The 18533-nt window shown below is 44.1% G+C and overlaps 1 protein-coding gene across 2 annotated transcripts in view; it reads right to left on the minus strand.

Annotated features, from left to right (window-relative positions):
• TRAM2 (translocation associated membrane protein 2) overlaps window positions 1-18533 on the minus strand; it is an 84627-nt gene that overhangs the window by 34222 nt on the left and 31872 nt on the right. For both annotated transcript variants that reach the window (XM_043591647.1, XM_043591648.1), the window contains exon 2: window positions 7524-7587. In XM_043591647.1, the coding sequence (XP_043447582.1) occupies window positions 7524-7587 (64 nt within the window). The remainder of the gene's footprint in view (window positions 1-7523; window positions 7588-18533) is intronic.

An 18533-nucleotide genomic window follows, 5' to 3' on the forward strand; every position in this document is an offset into this window, starting at 1 on the left:
CAAACCATCTGTCTGAGGTTGTTTTGATGGGGCAGAGTGTCTCATCCTACCAGGGGTTAGGAGAACACGGCCAGGCTATCTTATGGGAGGTCCCTGGCCTTTGCATCTCTCCCTGCAAAAAGCTGCACAGCAACTGGTGGCAATAAAGCAGCTAGGACAAGAAAGCCAGGGATGTGTCCTTATCACCTTTGAGGACCACAAAACAAACCTTTCTCTCAAAGAAGCCCTCACCCTCGGCGATTTAGTCCTAGGGGCACAGCAACAGCCTCAGGAACGTCAGAGCTACCGCGACCCCTGCCCACGCAGGGGGCACCCCAAACATGGCCATGACTTCTCAGGGAGCTACAGCCCAACTTGAAACCAAATCCAGCCCATGATACTGTTCACCCCCCTCCACTCCTCAGACCAAAGAGTTCTAGAAAAACCAAAATTGGAAGAGAACAGAAAAATGCAAATGATTCACAGGATTTAGCAAGTTTCCCTGTCTTACCTTCAAGGATGGAAGCAAAGGGTCGTGTGAAAGTCTGCCTGGTGCTTTTTACGCAGGGCACTTAGAACAGCGCTTTTAGTCTTCACAGGAATCACCTGTGGATCTCCTTAAAAAGCAAGATCTGATGCAGGTGTGTGGCAGGGCCCGGGGAGCCTGCATGTCTAACAAGTTCTCAAGTGATGTGAACGGTGTGGGTCCGTGGATCATTTGAGTGGCAAGCACTTAAGAGGACTCTCAGGGCTTCCTGTATTCAGGAAACACTTGAGATTGAGAGCATGACCATAGCTCTCAATTTTGCAGATCAAGGATGGAGACAACAAATGTTACATGATCCACCCAAGATAATTCAGCAGTTCAGTGGCACAACCCAAGACAACCTTATAAATGCTCAGCCCATTTGGGGTCACCTGTTCTAGATCAGACGGAAAGCCAGCAGGCCTTGGGTCATTCAGCAAATCAGTGGCACAGCCCAAAACAACCTTGTAAATGCTCAGCCTGTTTGGGGTCACCTGTTCTAGATCAGACGGAAAGCCAGCAGGCCTTGGGTCTGCGTAAAGAATCAAACATCTTTTCCTGAGCCTTTATGTTCTGTATATTTCTGGCCATAATGTTACGCTCTGTGGTATTTTAATGAGAAAGAAGACTCAGTGTCTAATGGTACGACCAGAAACCAGACATCTTCTTCCTTGCCACGTGGCACCGGCACGTAGTTGCCAGATAAAATACAAGACGACCAGTTCAACTTAAATTTCAGACAGATAAAGAATAATTTTCTAGTATAATTATGTCCCATACACAATCTGGGATATACTCATACTGAAAAAGAAAGTATTCACTGTTTATCTGAAACTCAAATTTAACTGGCGGTCCTGGATTTTTGTTTGCTAAGTCTGGCAACCCTAACAGGGTAGCAAAATGGGAATAAGGACAGTAGGGATTTGGTAACAAGGGGCATGCTGCTCTGCTTCACTGCTGTCGACGTTAAAGAAAAACACAAGGAAGCCAGCATGGCAGGCGTTTCACCAGGATGCACAACTTACTACGGCAACAAGAATGCCCATCTCCTCTTTAGTTCATCTCTCTGAACACGGCTTAATCTTCTCAACCAGCTCATTACAATGTGACAAAATCATACATGGAGGGCTGGTATTATTAGTTGAATTGCATCCCCGCAAACTCCTATGTTGGAAGTCCTAACCCCAGCACTTCAGAATGTGACCTTATTTGGAAATAGAATCAGTAGCAGCTGCAATTAGTTAAGATGAGGTCATAGTGGAGTAGAATGCCCTTAATCTAATATGACTGATGTCCTTATAAAAGGGGGAAATGCGGATGCAGAGACTGACATGCACGCAGAGCAGATGCCATATGAAGACTGGCGTTCTGATGCCACGAGCTTCAGGACCGAGGGCTGGAGCAGACCTTGCCCCAGAGCCTGCAGAGGGAGCGTGGCCCTCCTGATGCCTTGATCTTCGACTTCTTGCCTCCAGAACTGTGAGACAATAAATTTCTGTTGTTAAGCCACTCAATTTGTGGCACTTTTGTGACCTCGGCCCCATGAGCAGATGCTGGCAGCTGGGAGGAAGGGAAGAGAGGACAGAGACGAGAAACCCATCAACATTACCATTAGCTATTTTCTGTCAAACTTGAAAACTTCAGCTGAGGGAAGACACTGGGATTCAGAAATAGTAGGCTGCTTTGTGTGAACACAGCCACTGCCCTACTAAAATTCAAACTTAAATGTCGAATTGAGCAAGTTACACACGATTTAAAGAAGAAACCTTAGAAATAAGAAACCCTTACCCAGGTTACACAAAAAGGATACGCTCCCAAGCACCCTCAGTCTTAAAGACATTTGGGAGGAGGGTTCTAAAACTTGCAACCTCAACAGACCCGTTATTGTGAACCGCTGTTTTCCCATGAGAAGTCTGCTTTCCTCCTGTACTTACAAACCAAACATGACCACACCGAGCTGGTGACTAAGGAGGCCAATGCAAAATTAAGCAGGCTATTCTGATTTCATTGCCTCTCTTGATTATTTGCTTGTCATATTTCGTATAACCCCAAATGGCAAGATTTAAACAAAAGATACGCTATTTAACAATACTTTATCCTCTCTTTCCAAAGTAACTGAAACCTCCTCAATTCAGAATGGATTCTAATGGACCTTCACCTTTACCCAGGCCTCGTTGTGGCCCGGAGGGGCAGGCCAGGAGCAGAATTCAATAACCGCACCCAAGAAAAATGCCAAACCCAGCTGGCTCCTGCCACTCTGGCCTTCGCTCAGTCACCAGAATGGGCCAAGATACTTGTTTCTCACTTGAGGCCTCTGCACATGCTAATCCCTATGCCTGGAATGTTCTTTCTTCTGCCTGGACCCTCTCCCTGTGTCCCAACACAACTGGCCACACATACTCGGCTCTAACATCAGCTTCTCAGCAGCATCTTCTGTCCTTACCTTTTCATTTTTCTTTATCACATAAGCCTGTCTATTCCCTTCACCACCCCTACCACAACCATAATTTTTTATTGTTTACTTGTTTATTATCTATCCCTCCCTAATAAATGGTGAGCTCCATGAGTCAGAAATCAGACATGTTTTGTGCACAAAAATAGACACAAAGATCAATGGAACAGAATAGAGAACCCAGAAATAAACCCACACTTACATGGCCAATTCATCTATGACAAAGGAGGCAAGAATATACAATTGGGGGAAAGACAGTCTCTTCAATAAATGGTGTTGGGAAAACTGGACAGCTACATGCAAAAGAATGAAATTGGACCACTTTCTTACACCACACACAAAAATAAACTTAAAATGGATTAAAGACTTAAAGGTGACACCCAAAGCCATAAAAATCCTAGAAGAGAACACAGGCAGTAATTTCTCCGCCATCAGCTATAGCAGTATTTTTCTAGATATGTCTCCTAAGGCAAGGCAAACAAAAGCAAAAGCAAACTATTGGGACTATACCAAAATAAAAAGCTTCTGCACACCAAAGGAAACAGTCAACAAAATGAAAAGGCAACCTACAGAATGGGGAAAGGTATTTGCGAGTAATAAATCTTGTAAGGGATTAATATCCAAAATGTATAAAGAACTCCTACACCTCCATGCCAAAAAACCAAATAATCCAATTAAAAATCGGTAGAGAACCTGAATAGACATGTTTTCAAAGAATATAGACAGATGCACACCAGACATGTAAAAAGTAGGTCAACATCACTAATTATCAGAGAAATGCAAATCAAAACAATGAGAGAATACCTCACACTTGTCAGAATGGCTAGAATCAGATAAAACAATACCAAGTGTTGGTGAGAATATGGTGAATAAGGGAACACTTGTGCCTTATTGGTGGGAATGTAAATTGATGCAACCACTGTGGAAAACAGCATGGAGGTTCCTCAAAAAATTAAAAATAGAAATACTATATGGTCCAGTAATTCTACTCGATATTTGCCCAAAGAAAGTGAAAACACTCATTCAAAAAGATATATGCATCCCTATGTTTATTACAGCATTATGTACAATAGCCAAAACATGGGAGCAACCAAAGTGGTCATCAATAGATGAACAGACAAGGAAGATGTCATATATAAACATACGTATATGTATATAACCAATATACAGAGAGAACAGAATATTACACAGCCATAAAAAAAAAAAAAAGGATGAGATCTCAGGGGTGCCTGGGTGGCTAAGTCAGTCGAGTGTCCAACTCTTGATGTTGGCTCGGGTCATGATCTCACAGTTGTGGGATCAAGCCTCGCATCAGGCTCCGCACTGAGCATGGAGGCTGCTTGGGATTCTCTCTCTTCCTCTCTCTCTGCCCCTCCCCTGCCTGTGCTCACTCACTCTCTCTCAAAATAAACTTTTTTTTTTTAAAAGGATGAGATCTTGCCATTTATGACAATAAGGACAGACCTAGAGGGTACTATGCAAAGTGAAATAAGTCAGAGAGAGACAAATTTCATATGATGGTCACCAGAGTGGAGAAGGGAAGAGTATGGGCAGAATGGGTGAAGGGAAGTGGGAGATAAAGGCTTCCAGTTATTTAATGAATAAGTCACAGGAGTAAAAGGTACAGCACAGAAAATACAGTCAGTCAATGGTACTGTAATAACGTTGTACGGTGACAGATGATAGCTACACTTGTGATGGGCATAGCATAATATATAAACTTGTGGAATCACAAAGTTGTACACCTGAAACTAACGTAACATTGTGTGTCAACTATACTCAAATTAAAAAATTGAAAAATTAAAAATAAAAGTAAAAACTACAACCTTTACTTCACTGTCTTCTTGCTTGTTCATTGTTTCTGAGAACTCAGATGTAATTCTTACCTCTATGTTCATCTATAAAGAAGTCGTACCCCTCCCAGACTGTTTCTTAATAAAAATTTAAAATAGCCATTTCTTAAAAGAAAGAAAGAAATCAGACATGTTTTAGAAACTACTTAACACCCAGGGCTTGGAGCTCAGGAGGCACACAAACATTTGTGGGGATTGATCAATTAATTAATTATTTAAAACAAATGAATGAAAGCATGCTATGATCAATAGCGGCATACTTCCAAATCCTGCCAGGAAGTTCTGTATGCTCAGAGGCTCCAAGTTCAGCCCTGGAGCATGCAGTCTACTTTCTCATCCCAGCTGGAGATGGATTCTTTTAGGATATCACTTGTCTGCTAATTTCTCTGGGAAAGTTTCAAACTCAAAAATCAACCCTCTGATCATGCTCTAGCTTTATAAACACAGGCATATCTCATTTTATTGCACTTTGCAGACACTGCATTTTTTACAAATTGAAGGCTTATGGAAGTCCTGGGTCCAGCAAGTGAACTGGCTCCATTTTTCCAACAGCATTTGTTCACTGGTTTGTGTATCACATTTTGGCAATTCTCAAAATACTTCAAAGGTTTTCATTATTATGTTTGCTACTGTCACCCATGATCAGTGATTGTAAGTCGCTGAAAGCTCAGATGATGGTTAGCATTTTGCAGCAATACACTATTTTTTACTTAAAGTAGGTACGCTGCTTTTTAGACATAATGCTACTGCACACTTAACAGGCTACAGTATAGTGGAAACACAACGATTATATGCACCAGGAAACCAAAAAATTCATCTGATTTGCTTTACTGTGATACTCTTTTTATGACAGTGGTCTGGAACTGAACCCGCAATATCTCCGAGGTCTTTTCTATAATAAAAGCATACCCTGGTCACATGCACATCAGCTGTTGTAGTCCCCAGGACAATACTTTCTCATGGTAAATTAATAAAGCAGTGTTGGGTTGTGATCTGGCAGCCCATATAAATGGACTTCAGGGAGAAATGTGGTGAAAATACCAACATAACATTTGATAGCTGGATCTCTCTTTATAAATTAATAAATTGGCATTCTGACATTAACAAAAAAGAAAAAGGCTGTCCATTTTATATTTGGAAAAAAAAAAACCAAAAAATAGGACTTATGGGTCATTAGAATTAGATGACCGAGGGCATTTTGGCAATGCAAATACACAACCTACAACCTTTAAAATGTACATAGCACTTGACCCAGAAATTCCAGTAATAGGAATTCATCCTGAGAAAATAATCACAAATGCATGTAAAAATTTAGTCCCAAGAATGTTTACTGTAGCTCTGTTTACAACAGAAACTGGAAGCTTAAATATTCAATCATACGGGGTTGAATGGATAATTTGTGGTAATCCCTACTAAGAATAATCTGCGAGGGCGCCTAGGTGGGGCTCAGTTGATTGAGCGTCCGACTTTTGATTTTGGCTCAGGTCATGATCCCAGGGTCATGGGATCAAGCCCTGTGCTGCTTTCCAAGGTGATTTTTACCTTCCTGTGTTTATCCGCATTTTATAAATTTCCTCTGGGAGTCATTTTGAAAATATGTTTCCATACAAGGAATTTTAACCAGTCACAAAAAGACAAAAACTATATGATTCCACCTACATAAGGTACCTAGGATAGTCAACTTCACAGAGACAGGAAGTAGCATGGGAGTTGCCAGGGGTTGGAGGGAAGGGGTGGGGGGTGGAGTGTGGAGTTACTGTTTAATGGGTACAGAGTTTCAGTTTTGCAAGATGGGTGGTGGTGATGGTTGCACAACAGTATGAATGTGCTTAGTGCCCCTGAACTGTACACTTAAACAGGGTTAAGATGGTAAATTGTATGTTATGTTAAATTTAGCACAACGTTTTTAAAAACAGAAAAAAAGCTAAAAAATTTTAAATTAGTAAATGGTAAGTACCACTGGATCTAGCGGTGTGTTAGTTATTAGGATTTTCAAGAGACAGGAGTAGGTAGTGTAACATGGTGTCTCAACTATACTTCAATTAAAAAAAAAAAAAAGCGTGAGGGACAGGAGTAGAGAAGGCGGAACCTGACCTTGGACCACGTGGCACTGAGCAAGACAATCCAGTGTGCCCACCAGGGCTGGGGTGTGCTTTGGGACCAGCGAGCGTTTGCCATGTCTGCTGGCCACGGTGTTTCCTATCTCTTCTTTCACCAGCATTGGGTTTTCCTGCTCTCCTGCTAGTGTCTCTCACTTTGATCCTCAGGTGAAGGAATTGATTTGGCTGCCCCCGAAGCGTGATTTCCCCAGAGTCTGGCTACAGAAACTATATCCTCTGTATGCCACGGGTTAAGGGATTTGCCCCCAGAGTCCTTCAGCTAGGCAAAGAAGAGAATCTCACCTTAAAGTCAAGTCAATTCACCTCTGTATTACTGAAGAAAGAAGTAGGTTCAGCAAACAAAAATTTCCCCTTTCTTCACCGAGAGGACACCCAGGGCTTTGCAACTGAAAGGGAGGTGCAATGCCTGCTTCCTGGTGGTGGGGGACCTGAGAACCCCAAGATTGCAGAGCCACAGGCCAAGGGCTGTGCATGGCCTGCAGCTGCATCTTAACGGTCCTACAGTGGTGGATGCTGAGCTTCAATATCTGAAAAGTCCAAGTCCTTCAGAGTTAACAGGGCCAGGGAGAGACAGAGACTAGTGCTTTCCTTACCTGCTGTAGGCACGCTAATGTTATACTGAGGTAAAATAAATAGGAAGGCAGTCTTGGCGGTGACCTGTAAAATAAAGGGAAAATGTTCCAATTTAGTTTCTTGGTCACATCAAAAGAAACAAGTGGATCCTGCTACCAGCCCCCAGGGCCCACCCCTTTTGCATCTCGGACCCACAGACCTGTCCAATGAAGGAGGAGTTTGCACTGTTTGTTTCCCCGTTTACCTTTAATGACAAGCCTCCCAATACCTGCACTAAAACCCAACAAAACAGCGTGGGGCCCTGCACAGTATCTAGACTTGGACCCACTGAGGGTGGAAACGAAACAAGCTGTGCTTGGCAGCCGAGGGCTGTACAAATCTGCCTGCCATTCATTCAAGTATGTATTAAGTTCATTCTAGGTACCCGGCGTTTTGGATTGCAGAAACTAACAGGAAATGAGGACACGGACTTCAAGAAGCTTCAGACCTAGCTGGGGTTCCCCCCAGCGCACAGGCTAACGGCACACTGGACAGCAGCCCCAAAAGTCTACACCTGAGCTTCAGAAACAGAGAACTCCAGCTGCTAATTTCACATCCAGTGTGTTGCGGGACACGGGACAAGACATAATGCCCCCCACTGCTGGCTTGTTTATTTCGAAAGCTGCCTTTAAATAAAATCTTGTGTTGTGAAAAATCTATGGTTGTCACCTGGTTATTAATAACCAAATCAGTACCCTGGCAATTCAGCCTGCAGGGAAGAGATGACAAAATGTGGGGATTCAAAGCTTGGACTTTAAGGATCAACAACCTGGGTTCAAATGCTGCCTCGGCCATTTGCTAGGTGTAACCATACACCCGAGCCTCAGTTTCCCTGTCCACAAAAATCAGGGACATTTGTAATATCCCAGCTTGTAATATCTGGGTAGCGCTGGCCCAACTGTGGGTGTGGTTGAAGGCTCCCCAGATGTTTCTGATGTGCAGCTGGGGCTCAGAAGTACCATCCACACTGTTGTGGAGCAGGGGAGGAGGCCGGGTGAGGAGGGGGGCCCTGGATACGCCTCAGCAATAAAGACTTGCTGGTTCTCCTCTAAATAGAAAGGTTTGAAGGCTGCACCATGGGTGTGGGGGAAACACACTGGGCGTGGCAGAAAGTACCGTGGAACCAAGACCCTCCCCAGGTGGACTCCCAACACACCCAGAGGGAGGTGACTGTCCGTGGCCACTCTCCCCATCACCGAGACCCACTCCTCTGCAGCGGGGTGTCATTTGCTCTTTGCACACAGCAATGCACAAGCCTTCTCATGTATTTGTGCTGTTGTCTTGGACATGTTCTGTCATGCTCACAGGGAAAAAGTCAAATGAGACTAGGGATAAGAAGGCGCTCTGGAAAACACAAAGCCCTATCCAAATCCGCAGGTCTTTGCCCACCTCCATCCCCAAATCTATCTTATTACTGTGGTCCACAAAACCTTTTTCAGGATGTTCCCAACGTCCCTTCTAGTCCAATGGCCTATATTTCTTTTTGTAAAAAATGTTTTCATTATTTATTTTTGAGAGAGAGACAGCATGAGGAGGGGAGGGGCAGAGAGAGGAGAGGACTGAGGACCCGAAGCAGGCTGCTGGCTGACAGCCCAGAGCTAGACACGGGGCTCAAACTCACAAACTGTGAGATTGTGACCTGAGCCTAAATCAGAAGCTCAAGAGACTGAGCCACCCAGGTGCCCCCAATTGCCTGTATTTCTTTAGAACAGAGGGACACTGGTTTAGCCAAAATGTGGTACCCATTACTTTTCCTTTTGGGGGTTTTAGCCCCTCTCATTTTGTATCCTACTTCTGTTACATCCCCCCTCCCCAAATTCTATTGATCAGAATCTCATTTATCCATCATTGTCCAGCTCAACTATAGCTCTCCACCAAGCCCCCCCCCCAGCTGCTCAGAGTGGAATGCTTTCTTCCGCTGTGCCCCCCACCACACCACCTTTTCTGTCTATGCCTTTACCTGTGAGGTGCCACTCCCTGCACACAGGGACTAACCCAGATGCACAAGGAAGGCCTCAGTAACTGCTCACTGGACAAGATGGAAAATCAAAAGCTGAGTCTGCGCTGGCCTGCTTCACTCAACTGTTCTGTTCCCACTCTTTAGCAGGAGCTGCCCCAGTGCTGTCACATTGGTGGTCCTCTGTCACCTCTCTGTCGCCCACAGCTTTTCCTTGACACCATCTGGCTGCTACACCAGCTGAACACATGATGTCATGAAGCCCCACACCACTCCAGCCACGGTGGTGTCTCACTGCAGGCAGCTGTTAGGGATGTGGCAATGAGAGTTATTAGTAGGGCTCAGGCATCGGTGTATGATGTGTTGGTCGTGTACCTGACTCTACTCACACTGGTCATCCGTGACCCAACTGCCTGACTCTATACTGTCCGCCATGACTTCTTTTGCGAGTAAGCTTTGTCTTCTCAGGCTGAAATCCCCCCAAGGGAAGATGAGGAAGCCAGAGGAAGCAGAAGGGAAGACAGAGGAGAAAGGCAGGCAGACAGGCACAAAACCAAACTACATATGTTCTAGGCACACGCTACATATGTTCTAGGTAAATATGTATATTTACCAAACTACATATGTTCTAGGCACAAACCTCCATTCAGTTTCATCCAGGAAACACACCCATCTTTTAACTTCATGGAGTGGAGTGGACCTCCATGAGGTTTTGGCTGACCAGGATCCACTCCCTGCTCCCTGAGGGCATCACCTGTCCCCAGCTGTGTGTGTTTTATGTGTGTACACGCACACATGCATGTTTGGAGATTACCCTGATGACCACCTTCCTCCTGGAGGGATGACAAGGCCAGGCCCTCTCCCCTGGACAGAAGACCAGCCAATCAGATACCTTCTCCTGGACTCAGAAACTTGGGCAGGAATGTAGGAATTGCTGGTCAGTGCCGGGTGCCTAACCAGATTCTTCCTCTGCAGCTCCCACCGCCCTGCCCTGGAGTGCCCCAGACCCTCATCAACTGCATGAACCCCCAGAGAGCCTCCTTAAGTTGGCCAGAGTCCATTCCTAAGACACATTATAGTTCCATGTATCGAGTACTGGTGTTCAACTCTAGCTCACACATTTGAATTCCTAGGTAAGTTTTTAAAATGTCTATGCCTGGGCCGCCCCCAATCCATTAAACCTCATCCTTCGTGGCATCAGCATGTCGCTAAGCTCCCCAGAGCGCTCCCACATGCAGCCAAGTCTGCAAGGCCACTCACACAGAGACTCGCCTTCACCACCTTGTCTAAGCAAGGCTGTCAGGTTCTCTATCTAGGAACTTTTCCTGTGCCCTTCACAGAATTTAATTAATTTATGTCTTAAGTACATTTTTATTTTAACTTCTAAAGAAACATACATACTTTAAAAAGCTGAACAATTCAGGGGCACCTAGGTAGCACAGTCAGTTAAGCATCCGACTCTTGATTTCAGCTCAGGTCACAATCTCACGATTTGTGGGCTCGAGCCCTGCGTGGGGCTCCACGCTGGCAGTATGGGGCCTGCTTGGGATTCTCTCTCCCTCTCTTTCTGCCCCTCCCCTGACCTCTATCTCTCTCAAAACAAATAAACTTTAAAAAAAAAAAAAAAAGGAACAATTCAGAAATATGTAAAGTAAAAACCTACCACCCTCTCTGTGTTCTTTGCTTTCCTACCTTCTGCAGCCCATATTCATGTCTCCCTCTGTATGTTCGATGCCAATTCTGTGAGAGCTTTTCCTCTGCATGTATCTTATTTGGAATTTATTACCTTTTATTTTGACATTACAACTTGAATTGTGTTTATATAACTTGACGCAAGGGATGAAAGAATGAAAAAATTTAAAAAGCTACAGCCTATAAATAATGCTTAAATCACATCTTAAGCTCAGTATCATATGGGCCAAGATACAAATCTATTCAATGTACATCAAAGTATCTGAAGTATGGTTAGTTACATGGAGAATGTGCAGGTCAACTTTTCTTTACTAATGTCAACATATAAATAACTGGCTATTTAATAAAAATTTCCTTATACATTCTAGTGTTTTTCACTAATATTTCCCACAAGGTCAAATGATATTCGACACCAAAAAGCTTAGCAGAATAAAATGAGCTCTGACAGGAGATATAAATGTATAGAGTCCACTACTCCACCTACTGAAGAATCATCTCACTTTTTTTTTTCTTTGAAGAAGACAGACATTTGCTATATGGGCTGTACATATATATATTCTTTCCCTGGTCCTGAATATACAGTCAATTCTTGTTATTCATGGTAGTTCTGTTCAATGAAGTCACTGTGGACACTGAGTTAGCAAACACTGGACCACTGCTCCCAGGAGAAATAGAGTTAGGTACCAACACTCTGGTCACAACATTTCCATCAACCAATCACTATGTGTGTTTTTGTGTAAGGATGCTGTATTTATAATATATTGCTAAAGCATGAACACCAAACTCATGGCCAGCAGCATTATAATTCATGCCTGAAGAAGCTTATCTAACACACGTGCATCCTCTGCGAGGCATATCAGGGCCTTCTCATGCTTAGGAACGACAGATGGCACTTCAGCACCAGGGGTGAGGGCCATTTTAAACAGCAAAATCACCAACAAAAAGCACAAAAATGAAAAAAAAAATGTGGCACTGGATAGACCACTGATAGACATTTGCTTACAACAGGAGAGCTGAAACTAGAAGGCAAAGCATGGTCTTGTTTGATGTCAGCTGGGAATGTGCTCATTGGGTGACTCAAATTTTCCATTGCTGTGTGTATGTTCACAAATGACCACACAATTGCCCAGTGTTGATGTTCAGAGTCACAAATAAATTTTAGCGAGGAGGAGCATCGGCACGCACAAAATGTGTGAAGGACAAGGATCAACTGTTGGGACAAACCTGACTGCCAACTCCATGAGGGCCAAGATTTTTTGTAACACCTCTTTGAGGTATAATTTACACACTATAAAGTTTACCTACTGTAAGTATATAGCTTTATAGGGTTTATCTTTACTTGTTTTTACACTCTCCATTCACTGGAATACAAGTTCCAGGAAAGTGTGGATCTTACTCGTCTCGATTATCTCCAAACCATCACCTCCAATGCTGCCGAGGACACAGCTAGCACTCAGGGAGCTCTTGTTAAATGAATACAGCGATGAGGTAGGGGAGCCAGTGCTGTGCTCAGCTGGCTGCCCCTCGGCCCATCATCTGCATGTCCTCTCCCTCTCCCTGGGGTCCAGCCCAGTGCGAGGCACGTAGTAGGTATCTCATACATACCTAGTTGATGAACTAATGGTGCAAGCAGCCATAGTTACTAACCACAGATGGTTGCTTAACAGAGGTTTTCTGGACATGATTCTGAGAGAATAGGATCTGGGACTCTGATTAAGGCAAAAACACCAAATTCCAGTGTTTTTCCATCCCTAACCGCTGGGTCATAGCAGCAGAAACCATTCGAGGCCCTGCATCTTTCTCTATAGGCGGCCATGCTTACCCCCCCCCACCCCCATTTTAGTCTGTCTCAGTAAGGTGACATCAGTACCTCTGTTTCACAGATGAAGAAGATAAACGTGAGGCCCAGAGGGGTACAATGGTCTCCTGAGACCTCACAATTGTATAAGCAGAAAAGGCACATTCAATCTGATTTTTATTTTTGTAAGTTTATTTATTTATAATTTTGAGAGAAAGAGGTGGTGGGGGAGGGGAGTAAAGAGAGGGAGAGAAAGCAAATCCTAAGCAGGCTCTGCACTGTCGGCACAGAGCCTGATGTGGGGCTCAAACCCACAAATCACGAGATCATGGCCTGAGCTAAAACCAAGAGTCAGACACTCAACTAACTGAACCACGCAGGTGCCCTTCAATGTGATTTTTTAAAAATGTGTTCCCCAAAAACATTTAGGATATTCACAATATGGCACATAAAATAGAATGGTGACATAAAACAGAAGCAGGAAAGGAACAAAAATTATCTACTGGAAGCAAAGAGGAAGAGTGAGGAATGAGACTGATCCACAAAAATGCAGTCCAGGAAGTCCTTCTCATAAGCTAAGGTGGCCAGAAATTTGCTCCGTGCTTTCTTGAAGGCATCTGAAGGAGGAAGGAGTGACTGGCTCCTGCATTCACCATGTTCATTAATTAAAAAAAAAAAAAAAAAAAAGACTACTCGAAAAAAGCAATTCTACTTCTCCAGCATAAAAGCCACTTTGTTCTTTAAAAGGCACCCCAAAACCTCACCCCATAACCCTCTGCCAACCTCAGAGCAAGGACAAAACAGCTAACAAGCTGCTCTCTGCAAGTTCTCACTGGGTTTGCAGAGCACACAGGGCTGAGAAACAGGAGCCTATTAAAAATGTCATTCCAATTATCTCCCATCCCTTTAAGGCTGTTTATAGGAAACATTATTGAGTTTAATAGCATTTTAAATGCCAGGGTCAGTGGGTGAAAGGTTAAAAGTGAAAATGTGCTAATACACTAAAGGGGTACACTAAATTATGGAGGGGGAGCCACATCTCCCTCGTTCCCTCCTTTCTCCCTCTCTCTCTGTCTCTCAAACATACACACACACACACACACACACACACACACACACACACAGCTTCACTGAACTTTTAACTAAAACAGGGCATCAAGCACAAACACAGTGATGTTGAGCATGCTTGTGTAGCCATAACAAAACTAAAATCATTCCGCATGCCGTGTTCTATTAGGGGCACATGAATCTGAGCTCTTGGCTGCAATGAGACCAAAGATGCCGGTGAAATAGCTGCTTTTGGCAAAGCACACTGGGCTTGGATTCCAGTCCCAGTTCTGCTCCTGGGCAGCTGGGTGACCACAGGCAAGGTATTTTACCTCTCTGGATCCCAGGTTTCTCATCCATTAACAACAACAACAAAAAGGACAGTTAGTGTTATCAAGTGCTTAGTCTTCACCTTGCACAGTTCCAAGTGCTTGACATAAATTATTTCATGTAATGCTCACAACAACCCTAAGGGTAGGTACTAATAATATCCCCATTTTACAGATAAGGTGGAAAGGATAAAGCCAACTAAGGTGGTCAGAAGGGATGTCCTTAAAGATCCTCTCCACCCTCCGCTCCAAAAGGCTATCATTTCAGGATTCCATTTGTCATCAACCCCCAAAAGCACAGCCTCATGCTGACAGCTCGCTGGGAGGTCATCCCAAGTCTGAACCATATTACTGTTTCTCCACCTTGTGGAGACAGGGCCTGGGTATCACCTGTATCTGACAGGGCGAGGAAAAGCAAGGCCTCTTGAGCCAACCCACCATAGACCAGCCTGCCAGCCACAGCCTCCGGCCACACCAGGGTTCCCAAATGCCCCAAACTGTTGTCTTTTCAATGCAAGCTGATATCTGGGCACCAAAGATAAGAGAGAAGAAATGCAATGAAAGCAGCCTCATCTCTTTCTTTTTCGGTAGTATTTCACCCTCAGATCTGGCCAGTTCTCTTTATTTCTTGGCAGTCACAAGCACGCGTGGGCCCTTGGAAGGGGGCTGGGGTGGAGGACCAGCCACCGAGGACAGGAGAGGGTATGTGGCCTGTTTCACAGAAACAGCTCTGCTCCAGCCGCCATTGTCCTGCGCACGACCACCACCCCCTCCTAGGGCCCAGGACACAAAGAGAAGCACATGGGGGACCCTGACCCCATGAGGGACAGCCAGCATGGCACCCCTCCTCCCAACAAGCACAGGGGGCGGCCAAGTGAAACGTCCTTGTCCCCCAGCTCAGCCTCTGCTCTCTGGAAGCCAAACAGTCTCAGCTCAGAATTTCCCAAAATTGATTTTGCATCTTTCTGCTGAGGCAGTGCATAGGAAAATTTCAGTCAGACAGGAAAACATTTGAAAGTTACGCCCAATTGGTGGGGAAGATTTTTTTTTTTTTAATAAAGAGTCTTTTAGCCCCAAGCATTTGCTCCCCGGGGCTCCTGCTTCAGGAGAACCCTGGGCGGCGGGCTGGTCACCTGCAAGTACATGAGCAGGACTCAATGGACCAGGTTTGCAGCCCCTCTGTCACTCAATGAAAGGCAGATACAGCTGAAACAAAGATGCTTTTCACTCCTGCGTTCTGAAATTCTACGTTTTGGATGACCAGAAGCTGGCTGGGAGGGCCGAGCGCCTGAAACCAGGAGGCAGAGTTCTGACAGTACCTTTCTGTGTGATTTTTTCAGCAACGCCTAGATATCCTGGTTTTCTCACTTGAAAAACTGCCTTGATATAAGAATTTAGCAAAGCTATACAAGCACACACACAACGGACTCGCCACGAGCCCATGTTCACAACGTTGAACGGACTCACCATGAACAGCGACGATCACACTTTTCTATTTTGGACTTAAAAATGACAATACATATTTATGAGAAAAGTCCATAATCAGAACGGCCATGATCAAAGTGTTATTACCTACTTTGTTATACTCATCGGTTCCAAGGTCTCAATTTTATATTGGGATAAACAGGAATTTAGAAAGGGTCACTTCCAGAGTTTTAAAAATCTTTGAAGATGAGCTTAAAAAAAAATGCATCTGAAGATTGAATTTGTCATGTGATCCATCCCCAATTTGGGAAGTTAATTATGTACTGAAAGACAGGAGGTAGCCTAAAGCCAGCTCCCCTCCACTGCCTTTATATCCACAACTGAATGACAACTTCAGGAAGACTACATATTTACGCAATCGGTTTACATAGATTGAACTTGATCTACTGGTGCCCTACAAATAGCCTTAGGTAACATATGAATGTATTTCTTCTCTCAAGGCCCCATCTGCCCCCTCAAAAAAAAGACCCCTTAACCAATATTTCTAGCATTCTAGTTGATTATATACTGCACTCTCCCAACTGCACATCCCAATAGCTATCCCGCCATTTGGACAGCACAGCATACTCATAAACCATTCCTTGTGGGAGCTAAAAACTAAAGAAAAATAAAGAAGTATTCACATAAGATAATTTAGAATGTCAATACTCTTCGGATGTATCTCTCTTGCACGGCATGGTGGAGTTCAGATGGCTGGTTGCACTGTGGATAGTCCCAAAACACATGTTTTGTTGGTCTGAACAAAATATTTCTCAATGTGACCAAAAGCCACCTATTCAGACAGAATATAAACAGTAAATATATAATTAAAAATAAATTAAAAATCGAAATAGGAAAATGAAAAAGTCTTGGAGTGTGGCATTTCAGGTTGCAAGTTAAGACTGGGTAACATTTTAGGGGCCCCTGGGTGGCTCAGTTGGTTAAGCGTGCAACTCTTGATTTCAGTTCAGGTCATGATCTCACGGTTTGTGAGATCGAGCCCCATGTTGGGCTCTATGATGACAGTGCAGAGCCTACTCTCAATTCTCTATCTCTTCCTCTCTCTCTGCCCCTACCCCACTCACTCTCTCTCAAAAATAAAGAAGCATTAAAAAATAAATAAATAAAGACTGGGTAACATTTTAGACTAGACTGCAGAAGAAGACCACTGCACAGTGCCACAGTGTCGATCAGCTGTGGTTTTTAAAGAAGCTTTAGCTCCATAAAGCAGGAAGCACAAAGGGGGTAATTCGAATCGTTACAGATTTGTCTGCGACAGCAAGTTGCTAACCGTCGTCAATCATCATAAGTGGGTGCCAGAGAGAATCATCCTCGAGGAACTTATGGCGTTTCCTGGTACTTGAGGAAATGAAAGGATTACTCAGGGGCTCCAAAAACCCAGGGTAGCTGGACCAGGCGGGGCCCAGGTGTATTGGCCTTCATCTGTTTACACTCAGGAAAGAAAGAGAAGGCAGAAAGTGATCCCTCTCCTGCAACCATCTTTAATTAGTCTCTACCATCTGGAAAGCATCCAACTCAAAACAGCAGTATGTTGATCCCCATGTTTTGTCTGAAGAGCCAGCCACGTGGATTAGAGCTTACTAGAAAAATGAACTGTGAGTTCACAGGGATGGAGTGAAGTGAAGCCATCTCCAAGGGCCATACACCAGGCCCATCAGGGGGCTGATGGCTGACTCACACAGGGAGCTTTCAGATTCCTCTAGTTATCTGTGTCAGGGCACCTAAAGAGAGATCCTGACTCAGAGGGTCCACCTCTGTCCATATTTAAACTGAGAACCAGGGCTAGAAGGCAAATAAGTGAGTTTTGCAAATAAGCCACTCTGTAGGAATTTGAGATGTGTGATCTCTGCTGTCCCAGTTTCTCACACCCCTACTCCACTGAGGGGTGAAAGGGATTAAGGAACAGTCCCGGTGAATGGGCCACCATGGTACCATCCTAATACCAGTAAGAGCCATTCTCTTCCACACAGGGCAAGGAGTTGAGGTCAGGCAAGGGAGCTCTTAAACGTGCATCTTGATTCCGCATCACCTTTACTTCCTACCACTCTCTGTGTTACAATGCCTCCCGCTCCTACGGGACATGCATTATAACCCCATTCCGGGCTGGCATCCAGCCTGTTACACCTGAGTCTACAAAGACCCGTCAAGGACCACCTGAATGGGGGCACCTGATAAACAGAACTTAATGATGATGATTTGATTCAAGTGAATTAAATCAAGGCCAAGAAGGTTAATGAAAAACATCTAGCACTCAAATATCCTTATTTGTCAGCAAATAATATTCACAGGGGATATTCTGAATCATCTTCAAAGTGGAGAAGAAAAACAACAACTTAAAAGACAAAAGATCCCCCCAAAATGTGCTACAGATAAACAGAAAATACAAATCTAACCCCAAAGGCATGGCTGCAGGTAAACACTACCCACAATGTGCCACAAACCAATCTCTCCATACCCCTAAATCTAATAAGCAAAGTCTGGGCAAATGTCAATATTTAGGTAGAATGCCATATTCCAAGGTATCTCCCTCTCCCCGTACCCCACAGATCTGGCAATATACGTTACCACAGAACTCATTTTACTAATAGAAAGTAGTAATTTATTTTATTTTATTTATTGTTGGGGGTGGGGGCAGCACACTCAAGCAGGGGAGGGACAGAGAGAGCGGGAGATACAAAATTTG

This window comes from Prionailurus bengalensis, chromosome B2 (genome assembly GCF_016509475.1).
Source record: "Prionailurus bengalensis isolate Pbe53 chromosome B2, Fcat_Pben_1.1_paternal_pri, whole genome shotgun sequence".
Lineage (NCBI taxonomy): Eukaryota > Metazoa > Chordata > Mammalia > Carnivora > Felidae > Prionailurus > Prionailurus bengalensis.